Source organism: Arabidopsis lyrata, assembly GCF_000004255.2.
Source record: "Arabidopsis lyrata subsp. lyrata unplaced genomic scaffold ARALYscaffold_6, whole genome shotgun sequence".
Classification (NCBI taxonomy): domain Eukaryota; kingdom Viridiplantae; phylum Streptophyta; class Magnoliopsida; order Brassicales; family Brassicaceae; genus Arabidopsis; species Arabidopsis lyrata.
The window spans coordinates 7,507,497-7,526,602 of record NW_003302550.1 but is presented as its reverse complement, the minus strand read 5'-3'; the positions used below and the strand labels follow the sequence as shown (position 1 = coordinate 7,526,602).

The 19,106-nt window shown below is 37.5% G+C and overlaps 8 protein-coding genes and 1 non-coding gene across 9 annotated transcripts; 2 read left to right on the top strand and 7 right to left on the bottom strand.

Moving 5' to 3' along the window:
• Positions 1–895: 895 nt before the first annotated feature.
• LOC9309941 (5'-adenylylsulfate reductase-like 7) lies at positions 896–3,719 on the bottom strand. The gene is made up of 4 exons (XM_002871756.2): positions 3,225–3,719; positions 2,246–2,427; positions 1,690–1,814; positions 896–1,538 (listed from the first exon to the last, which is right to left on the bottom strand). The coding sequence occupies exons 1-4, from the start codon at positions 3,387–3,389 to the stop codon at positions 1,138–1,140; spliced, it is 873 nt and encodes a 290-aa protein (XP_002871802.1). The 5' UTR covers positions 3,390–3,719; the 3' UTR covers positions 896–1,137.
• A 1,555-nt stretch (positions 3,720–5,274) lies between these two features.
• Positions 5,275–7,130, top strand: LOC9307871 (eukaryotic translation initiation factor NCBP). The gene is made up of 6 exons (XM_021022142.1): positions 5,275–5,509; positions 5,844–5,936; positions 6,027–6,131; positions 6,279–6,356; positions 6,515–6,634; positions 6,726–7,130. Exons 1-6 carry the CDS (start codon positions 5,372–5,374, stop codon positions 6,855–6,857), a joined length of 666 nt encoding a protein of 221 aa, XP_020877801.1. The 5' UTR covers positions 5,275–5,371; the 3' UTR covers positions 6,858–7,130.
• Positions 7,098–8,824, bottom strand: LOC9307870 (superoxide dismutase [Cu-Zn] 3). Its single transcript, XM_002871755.2, has 7 exons — positions 8,694–8,824; positions 8,492–8,593; positions 8,004–8,099; positions 7,887–7,918; positions 7,657–7,732; positions 7,406–7,459; positions 7,098–7,300 (listed from the first exon to the last, which is right to left on the bottom strand). The coding sequence occupies exons 1-7, from the start codon at positions 8,785–8,787 to the stop codon at positions 7,260–7,262; spliced, it is 495 nt and encodes a 164-aa protein (XP_002871801.1). The 5' UTR covers positions 8,788–8,824; the 3' UTR covers positions 7,098–7,259.
• A 48-nt stretch (positions 8,825–8,872) lies between these two features.
• On the bottom strand, positions 8,873–10,731 carry LOC9307869 (B3 domain-containing protein At5g18090). The gene is made up of 4 exons (XM_021022138.1): positions 10,373–10,731; positions 9,735–10,029; positions 9,402–9,643; positions 8,873–9,309 (listed from the first exon to the last, which is right to left on the bottom strand). Exons 1-4 carry the CDS (start codon positions 10,466–10,468, stop codon positions 9,076–9,078), a joined length of 867 nt encoding a protein of 288 aa, XP_020877797.1. The 5' UTR covers positions 10,469–10,731; the 3' UTR covers positions 8,873–9,075.
• A 726-nt stretch (positions 10,732–11,457) lies between these two features.
• TRNAW-CCA lies at positions 11,458–11,529 on the bottom strand. Its single transcript has one exon. It is a non-coding gene; the product is annotated as a tRNA-Trp (tRNA).
• Positions 11,530–11,691: 162 nt separating this feature from the next.
• On the bottom strand, positions 11,692–12,216 carry LOC9307868 (auxin-responsive protein SAUR24). The gene has a single exon (XM_002871753.2). The coding sequence runs from the start codon at positions 12,112–12,114 to the stop codon at positions 11,842–11,844; it is 273 nt and encodes a 90-aa protein (XP_002871799.1). The 5' UTR covers positions 12,115–12,216; the 3' UTR covers positions 11,692–11,841.
• Positions 12,217–13,225: 1,009 nt separating this feature from the next.
• LOC9307867 (phosphoacetylglucosamine mutase) lies at positions 13,226–15,241 on the bottom strand. Its single transcript, XM_021022120.1, has 2 exons — positions 15,170–15,241; positions 13,226–15,134 (listed from the first exon to the last, which is right to left on the bottom strand). The coding sequence occupies exon 2, from the start codon at positions 15,058–15,060 to the stop codon at positions 13,396–13,398; it is 1,665 nt and encodes a 554-aa protein (XP_020877779.1). The 5' UTR covers positions 15,061–15,134; positions 15,170–15,241; the 3' UTR covers positions 13,226–13,395.
• Positions 15,242–15,541: 300 nt separating this feature from the next.
• Positions 15,542–16,425, top strand: LOC110227577 (auxin-responsive protein SAUR21-like). The gene has a single exon (XM_021022152.1). It carries the CDS (start codon positions 15,987–15,989, stop codon positions 16,263–16,265), a length of 279 nt encoding a protein of 92 aa, XP_020877811.1. The 5' UTR covers positions 15,542–15,986; the 3' UTR covers positions 16,266–16,425.
• Positions 16,426–16,528: 103 nt separating this feature from the next.
• Positions 16,529–18,614, bottom strand: LOC9309940 (protein HEAT-INDUCED TAS1 TARGET 4). Its single transcript, XM_021022139.1, has 4 exons — positions 18,237–18,614; positions 17,716–17,828; positions 17,056–17,540; positions 16,529–16,966 (listed from the first exon to the last, which is right to left on the bottom strand). Exons 2-4 carry the CDS (start codon positions 17,810–17,812, stop codon positions 16,715–16,717), a joined length of 834 nt encoding a protein of 277 aa, XP_020877798.1. The 5' UTR covers positions 17,813–17,828; positions 18,237–18,614; the 3' UTR covers positions 16,529–16,714.
• Between the last annotated feature and the right edge of the window lie 492 nt (positions 18,615–19,106).

Sequence of the window (19,106 nt, the reverse complement as noted above, 5' to 3'; positions counted from 1 at the left end):
TAAAGTAAATTATACCAAACTTTTGTAATTAACCAAAAAAACGAAAGGAAGAAAGAGAGAAGATGATGTGTTATACAAGTTACAAGTTTAAAGTCCTTTTCTAGGGAGAAAAATGATACTAAAAGATAATAGTGGAGGTTGCTTGCTCGCAATTACTAGTGTAATTATTCAAGGAAAAAGCGACGAAATTTTCATTTAACAAGTGTATAAAGAGCAAGTCGTTTAAGAACACCTAGAATCATTTATTTAGCTTATTTATGATTTTATCTCATCCCGATATGATCCTTAACGTGATAATAGAATTTTTTTTTTTTGTTATTAATAGAAAATATTTGAGCAAAGCTTTTCTTTCAAAAATCAAGATTACAAAATTTCAAAGATTTATAGCAGCCCGGCCGTTGTACAAAGAGCAATAATCATTGTATGCTTATTTAGCACACAAAATTCAATTGCAAATTAAAAGAAAAAACTCTAAATCTACAAGAAAAGAAACTTCATTCATAACATATACTCCATCTGTTGTTAACGATTGCATTTGCTTTTGCTTTGCTCTACCTTTTTTCACCTCTTTGTGCTTCTTTGTTTCCCTACACTTTTAATTTTTGAAGATTGCTTCTTCGATTTTATGCTTTTTTTAAGTCTGTTTGAGCCTGAAACTAAGCTTAATCTCATAACTGTAATAAACGCTAGAGAATCATTTTTGGTATAAGCTTCTCAACTAACTAAGGAGTAAGGATTCCTAAGTTGAAAATATCTAAATAGAGAGATTCAACTGTCAGACACATACGCAAAAGCGACAGGAAAACGAAACTTCAAAACATGTGAACCAGAGTGATCCACAAGTTGGACAAGTTTCTTTCACATATACAACCCAAGTGTCCATCTCTAACACCTATTAAACCAAACCAACCATAATCAATATAGACAAAACGTAAGCACAAGGAAGGGGACCAAGAAGAAGAATATTCAAAAGGAAGAAAAATATTCACAAAAGAAGCAAAAACAGGATTTACATACAGAGACAGACAGAGGAACTCCAAAGTTATAGAAACATGTCAGTCAAAGGATCTCTCACAAGACAGTAAAGTAATCTAAACTAAGCTCATCGACAGTGTGAAGTATTTCTGAATCACCCTTTTAGGCTGATTGTGATGAAGATTTTCCTAGCGAGACCGATGCAAGTGCGTTCTTTGCTCTTTCTTGGAAGTTCCTTGTTTTGGTGAGTCTCAGTTTCATCCATAGTCTCCTCACATCGATCATGTGTAGGGCACGGCCAAACAGTTGGCTTGTCTCACCGAGTATAGCCAAGCTCAGATGCGGAACATACAATGCCCATAACGTTTTCAAGCGTGATCCCATAATGGGGAAGATCAAAATTGCCAGTTTCAAAGACAGAAACATCAGTGCAAGTACCATATATGGCTCTCTTTCTGCTACTTCTCTGATAGATGACCCGTTGTGTAGCCACGTGATCAGGTTACCATCAATGTCCAAGCTTGTTGGTTCACCTTCATCCACATACTGGACAGGTTTAAGACCTGGAAAGCCGTAGAGATACACCAAGTGGAGCTTGTTAGAATAAAAACTAAATGATTGAACATGTTTCTAATGTAGTCAGATACAGAAGAGAATATGAGAAGAAATCAGAAACAGAGACGCAGTCTGGCATTTCATGATGAATGCTCTCACCTGTTGTTTCCTTGTAAAACTGAATCAGGGATGCAAGATCCTTTTGACCATGGTATCGCATCTTCATTGTTTGATTCACCATCAGGATTGAAGGCAAGCTATGGATACCATACCTAGAAAAGACACTGCAATAATGAAAATCATGAGATCAATTAACATGGACCAAAAAAGATGCCAAAACAAAAAAGATGAAAACATTTAGCATTTTAAAGGATAAGCTACTCATGAAACAACTTCATCAGGATCAAAGGTCCAACAAACTAACTAGTCTACATTTGATGACCACCCAAATAAACTAAAAAATAGCCGCTAGAGAAGCTGTAAGAAAGATACAACAAAACATACATAACATTCATTATCCGTCCTCTTATTGAATTATTTGTCCTGTCTTACTAAAAGTGTAAAACTAACTCTTTAAGCCGAAAAAATTTACTGATCAGTGTAAAACAACGGTTGATTATTGGCAAGTACTGAGAAATCTGACAATAAACTTAAAAGTCATTTTCTTCTGCACCCAAATTTCTGGTAGTGTACAATTCAATTGAAAAGTTCTTACGATGGTAAAGCCTGAGATTGCTCAACAATCAAGTGCTTTATGTGAGGAGACATTGAACTCAGAACATCAAACTTTGGGCGTACTGCACGTGAAAACGGACACCATGAGGCATAAAATAGTATGGATGTATAAGCATTTCCATGGTTTGTATCCATGAGTTTGTCTAGCAAGTCTCCATCTACCTGCATTAGCAATAACATAAATTCTTGAGTTACAAAAACAAGCACAGATCCAAGTCCACACCCCATGGAGAAGAACACACACATATATTAATTTTGCAATAACAACATCTTTGCTGCAATTTCAACATTAGAATCTGAACCTAATACTGTGCAGATGACATGATGAGATTCTGTTAGTAGCTTTACCACTGTTGACACAAATAAAGGCCATTCATTGAAGAACATAAGTATACTACTGTCATGAGATAAACGAGATCCCAAATGTCAGAGAAACAAGTATGATCGTCACAGATACATCATAGTTAATACTATTTTCCCACCTAAACAATCCAACCATTTAAGTAGATTATTTCATCATGAACTAACATATTGACTGAAAACAAACGTATATCCATCAACTTCTTTTTATAGCAAGGGCCTCTATATCCATTGACCATTCCTCAAAATTCTAACTGCACTACCACAACCAAAAAGCCTCAAGCCTATACCGTTCTCATTAAGCTTTGCATAATAAAAACTACAACAAAAAGTTGAAAAAAGAGACTCTGTTGCCACCACCACAACACTAAAGAGTCTAAAGTGACATGATGCCAAACAAGCAAAAGAGAGCTCGAATCGATCCTTGCAATTCACATTATCGAAGAGTTATAATCTGAATTTTCAAGAGAAGAGAAATCTAAGCAAATTCTTCTACTTTAAGCAAGCACACCAAACGCATGCCTAATCCAATCGAAGATAAATAAAAATATTCGTTTTGCTAACAAATCATAAACCTTTTGATAACTATGATGACGAACCTCGAAAGGAGGACTCGGATAGAGAGAACGAGGACATATTTGCTCGATCTCGCATCGAAACACCTCGAAATCGTGATTGCAAACGTCAACGTAAGCGAACCCACAAGGTAAGCATGATCCAGCTATCGCAGATAAGAGGATTATGGAGGAGACCAACAAATTCATTAAATCAGAAACCTAAATCTACGGCAAAACAGAGAAACACAGATCAAATCCGCTAAGAGAATCAACAGAAACTTTTTTCAATTTACAAAACAAAAAGATGAGATCAAGGTGAAATCGAATCAGAAATGGAGGACAAAAGCACGAAATCAAACCAAAGGGAAACCTTAGATTTGAGCACGAGAGAGCTTAAAGAACACAAATTTAAGAGAAAACTACAGGAAATTTTAAAAAATGGCTTCTCAGAAATATAAATTTGGGGAAATTCTCAGATCCATGAAAAAGTTTTTATTGTCACTTGTTTTTGCAGAAACATACATTACAGATGGAGAACGCCGTTTTCAAAAAAAAAAAAAAAAAAAAAAAAAAAAAAGATGGAGAACGCCAAAATCGATTCTTTTTTTAATTTTCTTTTTGACAAATCGCATTCGTCACATTCTTTTTTTCTTTTTTTTTTCTCCACTACACCACTTATTTTGCCGTGATAAGTGCATGTGTTAAGACAAATCTCTTTTGTTTCGGTTGGATTAGTTTATCTGTTTATGTAATAACCAACGACTACTAATACATTTTGTTCACTTATTAATTTTTATAGTTTAAAAAATACAAAAGAGATTTTTGTGAGGATTAATTCAGCCAAAAAAATAAAATTGTGAGGATTAATTCAGCCAAAAAACTAAAATTGTGAGGATTAGTACTATTAACTAATTTTAGAGAGACGATGTGACCCAAAAGTACGACATTTTTGGTCCGGATATCAAATCTCTGAAAGCTTATGCATGGAAGGTGAAGTGTCCACCAAAACTACGATATTTTTTGTAGTAAATATTATCAGGTTGCGTACCTGTTACGGAGAATCTGAGAAAGAGAGGTATAAATTGTGACACCGGATGTGTTAGATGTGGCGTTGTGGAGAAAACAATTAATCACACACTTTTTGAATGTCATCCTGCGAGACAAATATGGGCTCTTTCTCCAATCCCTTCGGTTACAGGGATTTTTCCCTCGGCTTCTATTTACGCGAACTTGGATCATCTTTTCTGGAGAATTCCATCAGAGATTGATTCATCTTCATTTCCATGGATAATTTGGTATATTTGGAAAGCGAGAAACGAGAAGATTTTTGATAATGTGGATAAAGACCCATTAGAGGTTCTACATTTAGCGGAGAAAGAGGCACAAGCTTGGCAGGTTGCTCAATCTGAGCTACATATTGACAACCAAGGTTCTTTAGATACTGTAACTCGAAATCGCGTGAGAGAGATTTCATTGGATTCCAGTTACTCCGGACATCGGTGTTTCGTGGATGGATCATGGAAAAGGACATATATTTTTTCAGGAACAGGGTGGTATTGTACATCGGCAAATGGAGAGATGTCAACCATGGGAGCTGCAAACATCCGGCAAAGTCTATCCCCCCTACATACAGAAGTCGAAGCTCTACTCTGGGCGATGAAGTGTATGATTGGTGCTGACAACCAAGATGTAGCTTTCTTTACAGACTGTTCAGATTTGGTGAAGATGGTGTCTTCTCCAACCGAATGGCCGGTCTTCTCAGTGTATTTGGAAGACTTGAAGAGTGACAAGGAAGAATTCTCCAATTTTTCTTTATCTTTAATTCCGCGTAGTGCAAATGTAAAAGCGGATAATTTGGCACGAAAAATTCATACCGAACCGCATCATATCACCTATGTAAACAACATTCCCAGGAATGGCTCTTTTGAGCATCTATTTTATTTAAGGTCTTGACAAAAAAAAAAAAAAAAAGATGTGACCCTAAGGCCCATTGATTAGACCTAATAAGGCCCATCGATTAGACCTAATAAGGCCCATAAGGCTATTTTTTTCTCCAGAATTTGACGTTTTATGTATTTGACCGAGTAGAGAAGTAAAAGAGCTCTTCTTCTCTTCTCCTCTTTCTTCTTCCTGATTAGATTTTTAGGGCTTTTGAAGCACGAACGCGTTAAGCTCTAATCGAGGAAAAAATGGAGGTTGCGGATAGGAGAGACGAGGAGATCAGGGACTCTGGAAACATGGACAGCATCAAGTCCCAATATGTTACCGACTCTGTTTCCGAAGAACGTCGCTCTCGTGAGCTCAAGGATGGTCTCCATCCTCTACGGGTTTGTCCTCTATCCTTAGAATATCGATTCATTCGCAATTTGATTCTGATCTTAGGTAAAAATTTGATTCCTGTTCGTTGAAGATTTGTGAACTTTATATATGACGGTTTATAGCTGGAGTAGTGGAAGATTCGGACTCTAAATCTTTGTTTGTTGGAGTTTTTGTTTTCGAATTAGGTTTACGACTCTGTTTTGATGTATGTGAGCTCAAATGTTATAGGATTCTACTCTAGTGTGGTTTTCATATTCGTGGTACTGATATTAGCTAGAACAAGTCAGATTGATTTAGAGAAAATGCTGGCTCAGTGACTCTAGGACTTTTGGTAATGTGCAGTACAAGTTTTCGATATGGTACACTCGTCGCACACCAGGGGTTCGGAACCAATCTTATGAGGATAACATTAAGAAGATTGTGGAATTCAGCACTGTAAGTTTAAAAATACTAATGGAAGTTCATTCTTGAAGCTGTTTGCAATATTATCTTGTTCGTTTCTGAGATATGGCTTTGGTAATTTAGGTTGAAGGGTTTTGGGCCTGCTACTGTCACCTTGCTCGTTCTTCTCTCTTGCCTAGTCCAACAGATCTTCATTTCTTTAAGGATGGGATTCGTCCGTTGTGGGAGGTAGGTGTTTCAATGTACTGATTTTTCTTATTGTGTCTTTTTATGTGGATCATCGATAGAGCGGGAATCTTTTATGCAGAAAAGGTTTCTCGAAAGTTGTATCTCTTACAATAAACCAACTAAAGTAGCTAAATTCATCTCCTTCAGGACGGCGCCAACTGCAATGGAGGAAAGTGGATCATTCGTTTCTCAAAAGTTGTATCTGCTCGCTTCTGGGAGGATCTGGTGAGTTTATTTTCTTGTGGGCACTACTATTTGGAGTATTGACACCTTTCTACTTCATCAAAAAGAAACCCTTTAGTCAATGTTCTTTATTGTCCATTTTCCATACTTAGGGTCTGGGAATCATGTTATATACTCTTCCATTTGTTTGTTTTCTTTAGCTTCTTGCATTGGTAGGCGACCAGCTTGACGACGCTGATAACATATGTGGGGCAGTACTGAGTGTCCGCTTCAATGAGGACATCATTAGTGTATGGAATCGCAATGCTTCTGACCATCAGGTGAGAAAACTGTTCACAAGAAGAAGTTTCCCTCTCTCTCTCTCCCTCCTTTTGTTTGGTACTTACACAGTGCAATGTTTTCTTTAAACAGGCAGTGATGGGTTTGAGAGACTCAATCAAGCGGCATTTGAAGTTGCCCCATGCATATGTCATGGAATACAAGCCCCACGATGCTTCTCTCCGCGACAACTCTTCCTACAGAAACACATGGCTGAGAGGATAGGCTCAAAGTGGACGATTGTATCATGTAATGTGGAGAAGATTTGGGAAGCTCATCTGCAACCTGGGAAGATATCTGGATTGAACCCTGTATCCAATACCATACTGTACCGAAGGCTTACAATACCAGAAAAAAAAAACAAAATCCCGGCAAATTCTGTGTCAGTATGTGCTCAATCGTTTTCTTGTTTCTACATCTTGCTACCTTCAATGGTTTGACTCTTGTTCAAAACTTCATTTTCAATGAAAACTGGAGATTACGTACTGGTTTACATTATGACTCATGTCTTAAACAGTAACAGGATGTCAATATACAATTTCACTTCGTACTATGGTCTCTAATGTACAATCTACTGATGAAAAACTGAGTGTGGCCCTGCTCTGGATAGTCCATTGAACTCAAAAGCTACAGTTTAGCATCTGCAGATGATTGAAGTCCGATGATACCTGGTTCAACATCAAAACATAGAGTGAATTACTTAACACATTGGAAACTAGAAAATAAGAGAAAATGGTGTTGCTCTGTTTTTTTCAAAATCTTAGTAGCAGTACCGCATCCAACTCTCGAGCCTGCGTTTCCCGTTGATTTGCTAAGCTTGTGCCCTCCTGCAGTAACAATCGCAAAAAGAGATCATGGCTCTTTAGCATCGATAAAGCACATCAACCTAAGAACTAATGCCTGGTACTTGATGACAACTACATGAAACTACAGTGATTGCTTTTGAGATAAAACTTCTACAACTCAATTTGCATATTGTGATATTAGACCATATGGATATCCAAAGGCTAAAAGAAGTTCCTACCTTTCCCAAGGTCATCAGGATCAGCATGCACAACAACCGCCCTCCCCAGTATAGAATACTGCCCACTAAGTGGTATCTGTGAATTCAAAGAGAAGTTGAGATAAATGGGGAAACGTCAGAGAGATATATATATGCACAATCTAAGAAGCTTAGGATTTCCAAAAGTAACCGAAGATGTTATTTTGCCAAACATTAAATGGTTGAAAGAGGGAAAAAAGAAGATAATATACCTGTTTGTCTTTGATTGAGATTTCAGCAACACCTGAAAACAAGTCTCATCCACAGAATACTAGCATCATTCTTCAAAGAGCACAAAACCATATATAGAGATGAGAAAAAGATTATACCATCTGATCCTGCAAGAATGTTACCCAAATCGCCTGCATGACGCTCTTCCTCATTCGGTGGCCCGTGAACTCGATTTAATGGATTGAAGTGAGGTCCTGAAAGTTATCATTTTCATGAGAACTCAGTCATATATCACAAAGGAGAAAAACCAAGTAAAAGCAAACATTCATAGCTGAGATTTTTTAAGCTTTGTCTCTGGTTCTATTGTCAGCTAACCAAATTGTTCCTTGAGCCAATTCTTTGGCAACACTAAGAGCCATCCTAAATTAAAATTATGATCCAAACCAATCCATTTACATCAAGATCAAGCAAGATTACTCTTTTCACATGTATATATGTGTTTCAGTCTTTCAGATAAAGATTATTTAAGAGAAACGGTTATAGAACAAGCTACCAAAAAAAAAAAAAAAGTCATCAGAAAGTAAATCAAACCCAGCAGAACTAAAATTGAATACAAGAAACCAACAAACAGAGAAACAGAACCAACCAGTTGAGTTGCAGCCATTTGTGGTATCACCAAAAGAGTGAATATGAAATCCATGGAAGCCAGGAGAGAGTCCTGAGATCTTCCCGGTAACATGAGTGGTCCCTGGTAAACACACAGAGACCACAGCCAAAGCCCAAAATGAGTGACATATAAAACAAGTCCTCATAGATTAAAATGTTTGACGCCGATAAAGGCAGATCACCGAAAGTGTCTTGTACGAATTGAAGACATCCCCGGACGTTGTTGTCGCCGGCGATAAGAGCCACCGCTCTCAGATTGCCTCTAGGAGCTTCCATCGGTTCTGTGTGTTTGGTAATTGATACAAAATGTCTTTATCGGATTATACTAAAACTAAAATTGAGTATTGGTTAAAAATAACTATAAACCGAATCAAACCGGAGCTAAAACTCTCGGTTAAGAGAAATTATAATTCCAAACCGGAGAGAAACAACACAAAAGGTCTCGAGAGGAAACAATGTAACAAACAACAACAATAAGTTAATAACACCATATATAATTAGTGCAGTTTGTTCCTAACACATAAACTAGATTTTGAGAGAGTGATCAAACAACTTCATCATCTCTTATTTGGAGACTTTAACAAGCATCTCGGTGGGTTTGATGAGTGTGAACGTGCAAACATCTCCAATCACTAGACCTAGTTCTTTAGCCAAACGAATCCATCCAGCACAGAATCTTGATTGTGTACCAGCGAGCTTATACATAACATCCCATGACCTTTTTCCTTCCGGATCATGAATCTTGAACATTGTTGCTTCCCTTGGCATATGCAACTCCTCAAACATCTTCGGAACCCCCTGAATCACAAATTTCCTTATTGGATTCATAACTCACATTTATATAACAAACCAATTTGACATTGTAACCAGCATGTTTTTGTCTATCTTACCAAGAAAAAGAGGTATGATTTCTTTATGGTGAGGGTAAATTCTGGAACAAGAGACACATTGTCGTCTTCAGAATCGTTACACATTGTCATCTTCTTCTTCTTCTTTGTAACATGCTTTTGTCTTCTTCCTGTGGATTCAGCTGCTTTGAGACCAGGATAGCTCGATTCAGACCAAGACTCTATCTCTTCTTCCTTCTTCACATCTTCGTAGATGTTCTTCCTTTGTTCTCTCTTGTTCCGACCTGTTTTCATCAAAATCAACCACAAAAGTAAATTAAACACTGTCTCCTTCTTCTTCTCCTTAAGCATGCAATCACATAGATGAACACTTACCGGAACTAGAAGCAATGGTTGCAGATCTGCGCGGTGTAAGTAGCTCCTTACCGTCTATTTGATAGATGTCTACACTAAAGCACATATTTCCTTGGTGCGTGAAGGTAAGAAACTCGTTATTACCTAAACCATTGTCGCTCAAAAACTGATCCCATCCTTTTTTCTCCATAAAGTAGAAGCTTGGGTTTCTACAAATTTTGATAGGCCAAGAGCTTCCCCATGACACTTTTAGCACCATCTTATGCGAGAACTCTTCGTCCGAGATGCTTTTGATGAAGTTTAGAGGGATCCCTCTCTTACAACATACAACAAGAAAAAGATTTGTCAAGAAAGAGTTGAATTATGCAATTAAAGTGACAATCACTGAAAACTTCACATCCACCAAGCACATTGAGGCCAAAGTTTCAAACTTTTGACCTTAATTGATTTGGTCCGATCATTTCACACACAAACCTAACAAGAAATCGGAAAGGAAAAAACAAAACAGAGCAAAATTTCACCAAGAACAGACAGATCTAAGTTAATGAAGACCACATTTACTTTAGAGACCCATTATAACCTTGTAATTACCAAAAGATATGATCTTTCAAATATAAGCTAAATCGGTGATGAATTATGAGAAAATTAATAGAATTAACCATGATTTCAGATGATAAATCTGCCGGTCGAAGGATCTTGAAGAACCCTGGATTCTCTGCATCATCCATAATCTGACCAAAAGCTCTGTTCTTCATTGTTCTCTCTTTCCTTAACCTCTCACTCTATTTCTCACTACTTTTCTCTCGCTCTCTGATTTATGACTCACTAATTCTCTTTCTATTTTTTTCTTCCCTCATAGTACTAAATAGAGGAACTGTGTTTTGTGACTTCAAAGACACGCAAAAAGCAGAGCATTTTGCTAGTTTTAGTAACTTAATTTACTACAATGACAGCGACTAACAACTTCATTTACTCTTTTAAGTCTTAAATATTTCTATTGTTACTGGTTTACAGCCAATTTTTACTTAAATTATATATTTTTATTTACTTTTTAATCTTACACTTTTTTTTAATCTTACACAAAACAGATCGAATTTCTAAAAATTTAAGAACAGATACATTGTATAAGATAGTGCGGAAGATGTAACCTGCATGTATTCCACATCTAATCCGTAGTTAATGCGTAACGTGTCATTGTGATGTTTATGTATAGGATAAAAATGTAATAGAAGTTGGAATCTCTATGCTAATTTTTGTTTCCTATTTTTGGTTACTAAATATTCAAATTTTGATTTATATGTTAGTCTTTAACTAGATATAGATGTGACCTTACGCTTCACGTGGGACTGAATTTGAAAGTTTGAAATTGTTTCTAAACTAGTATTTAGTAAAATCACTTTAAGAATATTAACAATATAAATGAATAAATTTTACGTAATCGAGAACGAATTAAAAGTTCCAAGTGGTAGCAAAATTATTTAGGCCTTTGTTTATCCTCTGAAAATACCTTTTTGTGGCACAAAAACATGCGAGTATGAATTGAAGCTAGCCTTGGCCCTATGACGTTGATTTCGCCGGTTGTGAGTGAGCTGGTTTAGACTTTCGGTTAAGAGTAATTAGATTACCAAACCAGAATAGCCTCCTGGTTAAACCGGATGAAACGAAGCTAAAGCGAAGGGCACAAATGGAATAAGCAGTTAAAACAAAAAAAAAAAAAAGAAATCCGGAGTAAAGTTCGGGGGATTGAACCCGACGTGAATCGAACACGCAACCTTCTGATCTGGAGTCAGACGCGCTACCATTGCGCCACGGATCCGGTTGTTACATGTTACACTTAATTATATTTAATGAAGGTTGAATTAGATGTTAAACACTACAGTTTATTCTATTTAATCAAGGTTGAATTTGTAATTAGAGTAGTTCTTCAAATGGTGAATTTGGTGTTGTCTTTCTTTTTCAACGATCGATCCAAAATGTATTGACATGAATCGTTTCTGTTGCATAAAAATGGTATTTACTCTCTAAACTTTTAGAACAACTCTTTCAAGAAGAAAGAGTAAAAAAGCTCATCTATTTACAATGACTAAATCTATTTCAAACTATGAAGAAAAAAATGTTGGATCAATCATCATTGGAGCCGAGAAGTCACATTGATGAATGTATCTTCAGGACAAGGAATCGTTAAGCCACCCATTGGATGATCAAATCCAAACTCTTCCTCGGATTTACTGAGAAGAGCTTGAAATGAAGGCTGGTTCAAATAGGATATTGGCACCAAATATCTCTTCTTTTGGCTCTCTCCTACGTACACTGCAAGAAAACCTTTTGGTGCTGCAGAGGGTGCTGCGGTGGAGCGGCTTAGAATCTTCTTTGCTCCCAAAAGACTTCTCACCAAAGCCATTTTTTTTTTTAATCTGAAAAGTTTGGATTCCGTTTGAAGCTTTTGAAGATGTATGAAATGATTCAAGTTATTGGATTGCTTGTTGTTGGTTGATGAAAGAAAGAATGAGTTTTGTGTGCTTATATAGAAAGATCAACGAAGGAGTTGAAACCTCTCTGGAAAAATTATTGAAACTTGTGGTCTTGAAGCGTTGGACAGACTAGAACAGAGAACATGGCTTTGTCTATACTATTTGGAAAAGATGCATTAATGAAATTTGTGTTGATGAGATAATCAATTGAGTGTGGGACAATAAACTATAAACAAACTCCATATGCAATTCACAAGGGACTGTTTTCTCAATGTTTTCTAGATAAGACATACTATAGTCAATAATAAAGGCCAGCAAGTTTCTCTTTTCCATGTTCTGTGATGATCCTATTCTCTAATCTCTTTGGTCTAAATGGATTTAATAACAACATAAAGTGGGGACCTGAAGTTGCTCAACAACAGAACAACATTCAACAAGTCTCTGTCACTGGTTAAGTTGGTTCTTTTATGATACCCACAATAGGATATTACATGAAAGTTGTGGTGAAGTCACTGTCGGAGACAAAGGAATGAGCTAAGTTCCCTCTTTAAGGTTTCTTCAAGTACACCATTGTTATGATCTTACTATAAGTAGCTGCTACTGATTCCTTAACAACTATCTTTCACTTACACAATTTCAGGAGAAGAAACATTCAGTTCTTAGAGCTTCATTAATAAGAAATAAAGAGTAATGGCATTGCTGGTTCTTTTCAGGAAAGCAAAGCATGTTTTGGTTTACTTTGAGAAGAGGGAACTTGAGCTAGAAGAGAAACAAAGTAAATCACAAGAAGCAGCCAAGGAAGACAAGAGAAAATGTCATTCGGGTTATAAAAAAGATGTGAAAGCTAAGAGATGAACAAGAAAAACATAAAATCTTCCATTAACATACTCCTGCAGAAAATTCAGATGGATTTTTAGCTTGAACCAAGGAAGCTTTTGACAAGCTGAGCCACAGAATTAGCCAAAGAATCAGCAGCTTCTTGAGTGGATGCTTCTGCTTCACTAATAAGAAAAAAGATCAATGCTTTTGCTGGTTCTTTTCAGGAAAGTAAAGCATGTTTAGGTTTACGTTGAGGAAAGGGAGCAGAAGAGCTAGAAGATAAACAAAGTAAATCACAAGAAGCAGACAAGAAAGACAAGAGAACATGTCATTCGGGTTATACAAAAGATGTGAAAGCTAAGAGATTAACAAGAAAAACAAAAAGTCTCCCATTAACCAAGGAAGCTTTTGACGAGCTGAGCCACAGAATTAGCCAAAGAATCAGCAGCTTCTTGAGTGGATGCTTCTGCATATACTCTCACCACATCTTCTGTACCTGATGGCCTTATAAAAGCTCTGCCACGCGGGTACTTGTTGATTTCAGAATTAATAGCATCTTGAATCCCCAAAGGTCTCAGAGCCTCCGTTTCTTCGCTTGTGGTCACAACCGCTGTTCTGTCTGGAACTTCGACCTTGATCTGTCTGCTAGGAAGGTCCTTGTATAGTACATTCCACTTCTGTATTGACGATCCCATGTGTTGCAGAATCACTTCAACCAAGAGCACTCCACTTAGAGCATCACCAACCGCTTGGTTGATCAGGTTACTCACCGCTACTAGTCTAGAAACCGCTTTGTGTTCTTCTGAACCACCCTGACCTTTGTCCGTAAGATCTTTTTGTTTGGAAACTAACCAAGATATGAAAGATTCCGAGAAGAGTATAGTCCCGTGGCCATTAGCTTCAAAGTAGATCCCGATATCAAACTCTGCTGCTTTCTCGTGTAAATGCTTTACCCCAGTTTTAGCGAAAACAACATCTAAACCCAACTGCTTTAGGTAATCAGTGGATGCACCATTCGCATAAGCTGTCTGCACAACACCAAGACGAGACTGCTTCCCTTCTTTATCATCACCAAGAATGTTTAATTGCTCTTTGATGAAGAGAGCAAACAAAGACAGAATCTTATCGCCGTCTAGTAGCTCAACCTTTTCAGAAGACTCTGAAGGAATGTAAAAGTAAACCAATCGATCTGCATCACCATCCAAACTCGCACACCTCATCCCAACATCCTTAGACCCAAATCCTAAAGGCAAAACCTTTTCTTTCTGCACAAAATCAGCACCTACACCTTCATTAAGCACACCACCATCTCTCCCTGTGTTACGAATCTCAAGATCAAGATTGCTCAAAGACCCTCTTAGCTCCTCAATCTTCTGTCCACCTACACCATTAGCACCATCTACAAGCAATTTGCTAATCTCTAACTTATCATTTCCACTAACTGGAATCAGATCAATCAAACACATAAATGAAGTAGAGAGATTCTCAAAGTAATCATTCTCAGTTGCCTTAAGACCTTTATTCTTAGCTCTAACCATCCAATGCAATTGCGGAGTTGTCAAAATCCCAATGTCAATCGCTACAGATCCCAAAATTGAACCAACTCCAATCTCCGCAGCTCGGAGAAGCGATTCACCACTAGGTCTTGTATCTCTTCCCAACCAAACCTCTGCACCTTTATTCTTCTCTCCGATCATAATCTCTTCCTTCTCCATGAATTCTCTAATCAATGAAACGAGTTCTTGAGGAGAAGATGCGTTAGCGATCTGATCTGCGAAAGGCTCCCATTCCTGAGAAAGCATACCTCCAGATGGATCTGAAACTTTAATGCCATTGTCAGAGACTTTGTTATGCGAAGCTGTGATCATAAGCCCGACGGTGGCTGATCCAAGCTTAAGCGATCGGAGAGCTGAGAGAATCCCAACTCTATAGACAGTTGATTCAAGCAACTTTGCATCGCCTCGGAACCCAGCTGTTCCATACGAAAGCTTGACGCTTTGAGGAATCGGAAAAAGCTCAGATGATTTGAGGAGTGAAGCAATTTGGATCTCGTCCATGGCGCTTGTGAGAGAAACAGAGAGGAGGACAAAATGAAGCTAATCAACGTATAAAGGAAGCTTTTGTATTTGATCTTTTTGACATAAAAAGGAAGCTTTTTTATTTGACTATAAATGTTACATTAGTCTAGTGGAAGAGTTTTATATGTACAAGATTGGTGACTAACAAGAATAATCGTTTGATGGTTATGTGTTTATCCTTTTTCCTGTTTCTTTTTGTATATAAAGATGATTGCAAAGACAAAGATCTTCCTGCTACCTGAAGAAGTTTTGAGACGTTTATGCGCACTTGTAGGAACTTCTTTATAGATGTGTTTCACTTGAAGCTATCTGATTTGTCTTTTCTGGCTCAGAGAAGCTCAGCTAATTTCAACTCTTGCTCAACATTTTGATCTCATCTGATGGTCACTCTGATCGTGGTGGTTGGATGAAGAAGCTGAAGTTCTTGCAGATATATCCACATGGATGTGACAACCTGACAGGTTAGTCGTCCTTGCATTTCAATCAATTTTAAATTTCATCACATGAGATTATGTCCTTTGAACATAAATGTGTCATTCTTGTTCTCTTGGTAGGCAACTTGAGGTCCCACCACATCATTAAGAAACTAACCTGCTAATGTTTTATTATAGACAAGAAAAGATTGCAATATTATATCAATTAGCTTTCATTGCTTGTCAATTGTCATATATCATATCTGGAAAACAAAATCATGTAAAACTCAGTTCTTGTATGTCCCACGCTTGTAGACCACAGTTTTATTGATTTCAGTGTGGGTTTAACTCCTTCATTGATCTATTTATACATCCAGAAACAGAACCAGCTCTTCACATCACCAAGAAGTAAAGCAGTATCCAAAGCTTGACTCTAAGCATTTAACTTGTTATCCTCAATCCATCTTTAGTTTACATTTTGAGAGATTAGATATGGCTCTGGTGCGAGGTCTTTTCGGTGCAAAGAAGATTCTGAGCCGTTCTGTAACGGCTACAACACCAAAAGGATTTCTTGCGGTGTATGTGGGTGAGGACCAGGTCCAGAAGAAGAGATATATGGTGCCACTCTCATACTTGAACCAGCCTTCATTTCAAGCTCTTCTCAGTAAATCCGAGGAAGTGTTTGGGTTCGATCATCCGATGGGTGGCTTAGCGATCCCTTTTCCTGAAGATGCCTTCATCTCTGTAACTTCTGCGCTACAGGGAAGATGATCCGGAAAGAAGATAGGTCTAACATTACTTAGCTCGAGTTAGAGATATAGTTTATTCAATGTAAATAGGTCAAACCTTTTTCCTCAAAGAAAGAGTTGTTCAAGAGGTAACCAATACTCAAATGTGAAATGTCAATTTTTTTTGTGTGGGAAACAATGGTGCTAATGCGAATTGCAGAAAGTTTTCAACGAATAGCTTCATCTTGATGATTGGGATTTGGGAGGTGCAATGCCCAATTGGTGTCACATTTAGCAGATGGATAGTAGCGATAGATAAGTTCTTAAACATATGAAAGTCTCATAAAACAATCTTATCTTCAGACCACAAACAGGGTTTCACAACAAGCATACGGTTTTCAAGATACTTAAAAGCAGAAAATAAGTCTGATAAAACATTCTTAAAAAAGGACCAACATAGAGGTTCCAGAACTAGAAGAACTCAGCTCTTGTTTAGTTGACAGATAAGCGTGGGATACAGAAGTCAACAAGCAGACCTGTTGGCTCTTTCACCTGAGACTCCTCGTCACCATTAAGCTGGACAAACATACGCCTCATACACACTTTGACAAATGAAGTCTTCTTCTTGTAACAGATCTTCACCGTCGCAACAAATTTTCCCTCAGACTTATCCACTGCGACTATGATGGCATCTCTAAGTCCAACATAACTTGATCCATTGCTTGACGGGCCATCGTAAAGCCCCTACCACACAATAAAAAGTTGAACAAGATTAGATCAAAACTTTGTCAATAATCTCTGAAAATTTTGAAATTGAACTAACAACACTTTACCTCTCCAACACGATCAATCTCTGGACTGAATAAATGGAGTCTTGCTCCCACCGGTTGTTGCTTCAACAGCTTCAATGCTTCATCCAAACTCTTAGTCTCAACCACTTCTCCTTTCATAGGCACGCGAGGAATGTGACAAGCAAATGGTGGAGCCTTGAACGTACATCCCACATGTGCCCAATGTTCTCTTCTCGGTAGCCCTTTCTTGAAAGCACATTCAAGGCAGTCTTTGACGGTGAGATGTTGCTCCCTTTCTCCCTGTACATCTTCCCTCTTGTTCCAAACGTTCGCCTCCATATACTGAAGGAGGTTTTCGATAGTGAGCTGCGAGCTTTGTTGATCCATTTCTCCCTGGTCGTCTTCCTTCCCAGCGTTATCCACCAAATACTGAGCTGAGTACTCAGTATACCCAGAGTCAAGTTTGAAGATAACCCGTGCAGAGCTAATCAGATTCACCGCTACCATAGCTGCATGTTGAGATGCATCTGCAAGACAAAAAGAGATGAAAATGTTGTAGTCAATCCATATGATTCTTTCAAAGGACTAGACTGAACATGTTATATTAAAAACAGGAGTAAACTATCAGTTAAACTCATTCACAGTTTCTTTAAATGATACGAAGAAAGTAATTTTCTCTAGATTCAAGATTTGATAATTTACCGTAATCTTCTTGCTCACTACTTGCTTTTTCGCAATCTGGGTGACAGAGGCCACGAGTCCTTGACATAGATAGCATGAATAGCTGATTCATATCCATCTTCGATTACTTATCCCTGGTTTGAAGTAGAATCCAGAAGAAGAACAACATTCAGAAATCGAGCAGAATCAAGTAGATACAGCAAAAGGAAAAACAAAACAAGACCTAACTAGCTAAAAGCATAAAACAGGGTTTCAAGTTTTGACATAAACATAACCATTTCTAGTTGTAGAGGAAAAATCGTCGAAGGAGAAGCTTTAGACTAAACCAAACTAACGATGATAGCTTCCTTTAACAAGGAATAACTCTAACCTAACGAAGGATTCAGCATCGATCATCCAAGAGAAAAAAGTTAGAACCCTAAAAGTTCATTTCTGTTCACAAATCGCACTGAGAAAGGCCAAATCACAGAGAAAAATCCTTAACAAACCCAAAACAAGCTAAAAGAATCCAACAGAGAAAGAAAAATTCGAGAGAAAGTTACCCGAGACACAGAGAATCAGAAGAGACACTCGCAATCGCAATCGCCGTCGCGTAGAGAGAAAATCAGAGAATGTTCGCGAAACTCTCACAGCCCTCGCGAAACCCATTTCATCTCAGCTTAGTCCCGAAACGACGTCGCTGTGTGACTTCAACTTTATTCCTCAATATGACGCCGTTTGCCATATTTCCTTAACGACGCCGTTTTATTTTGAGATTGCCAATGTTCCCAAGTCTTAAACAACAGAGCTTTTAATCTTCTTTGCACCCAGTAGACTTCTCGCCAAAGCCATTTCTATATTTTTATCTGAAAAGTTGAAATTCTTTTTAAGCTTCTGAAGATGTATGAAAGATTCAAGTTATTGGATATATTGGTTGGTGTTGGCTGATAATAGAAATAGTGGGGTTATGTGTGTGTATATACAGAAATATCAATGAAGGAGTTGAAACTTCTCTGAAAAAATCATTGAAACTTGTGGTCTTGAAGCGTGGGACAGACTAGAACAGAGCTCACATGGTTCTCTCTTTACAATCTATAAAACATGCATTCATGAAATTTGTTTTGATGAGATAATTAATTGCGTTTGGGACTATAACTAAAAACAAACTCCATATGCAATTCACAAAAGGACTGTTTTTCAATGTTTCAAAAGATAAGACATGTTGTTATGTTGTTGAACAACATCAGTACCCACTATAATTTCTTATTAAATCCATTTAGAATTTTAGACCACAGATATTAGAGACTGGGATCATCACAGAACATGAAGAACAAAAACTTGCTGGCTGTTATTGACAATTGCATGTCTTATCAAATATTGAGCAAACAGGTCCTTGTGAATTGCATATGGAGTTGTTAATTATCTCATCAAGA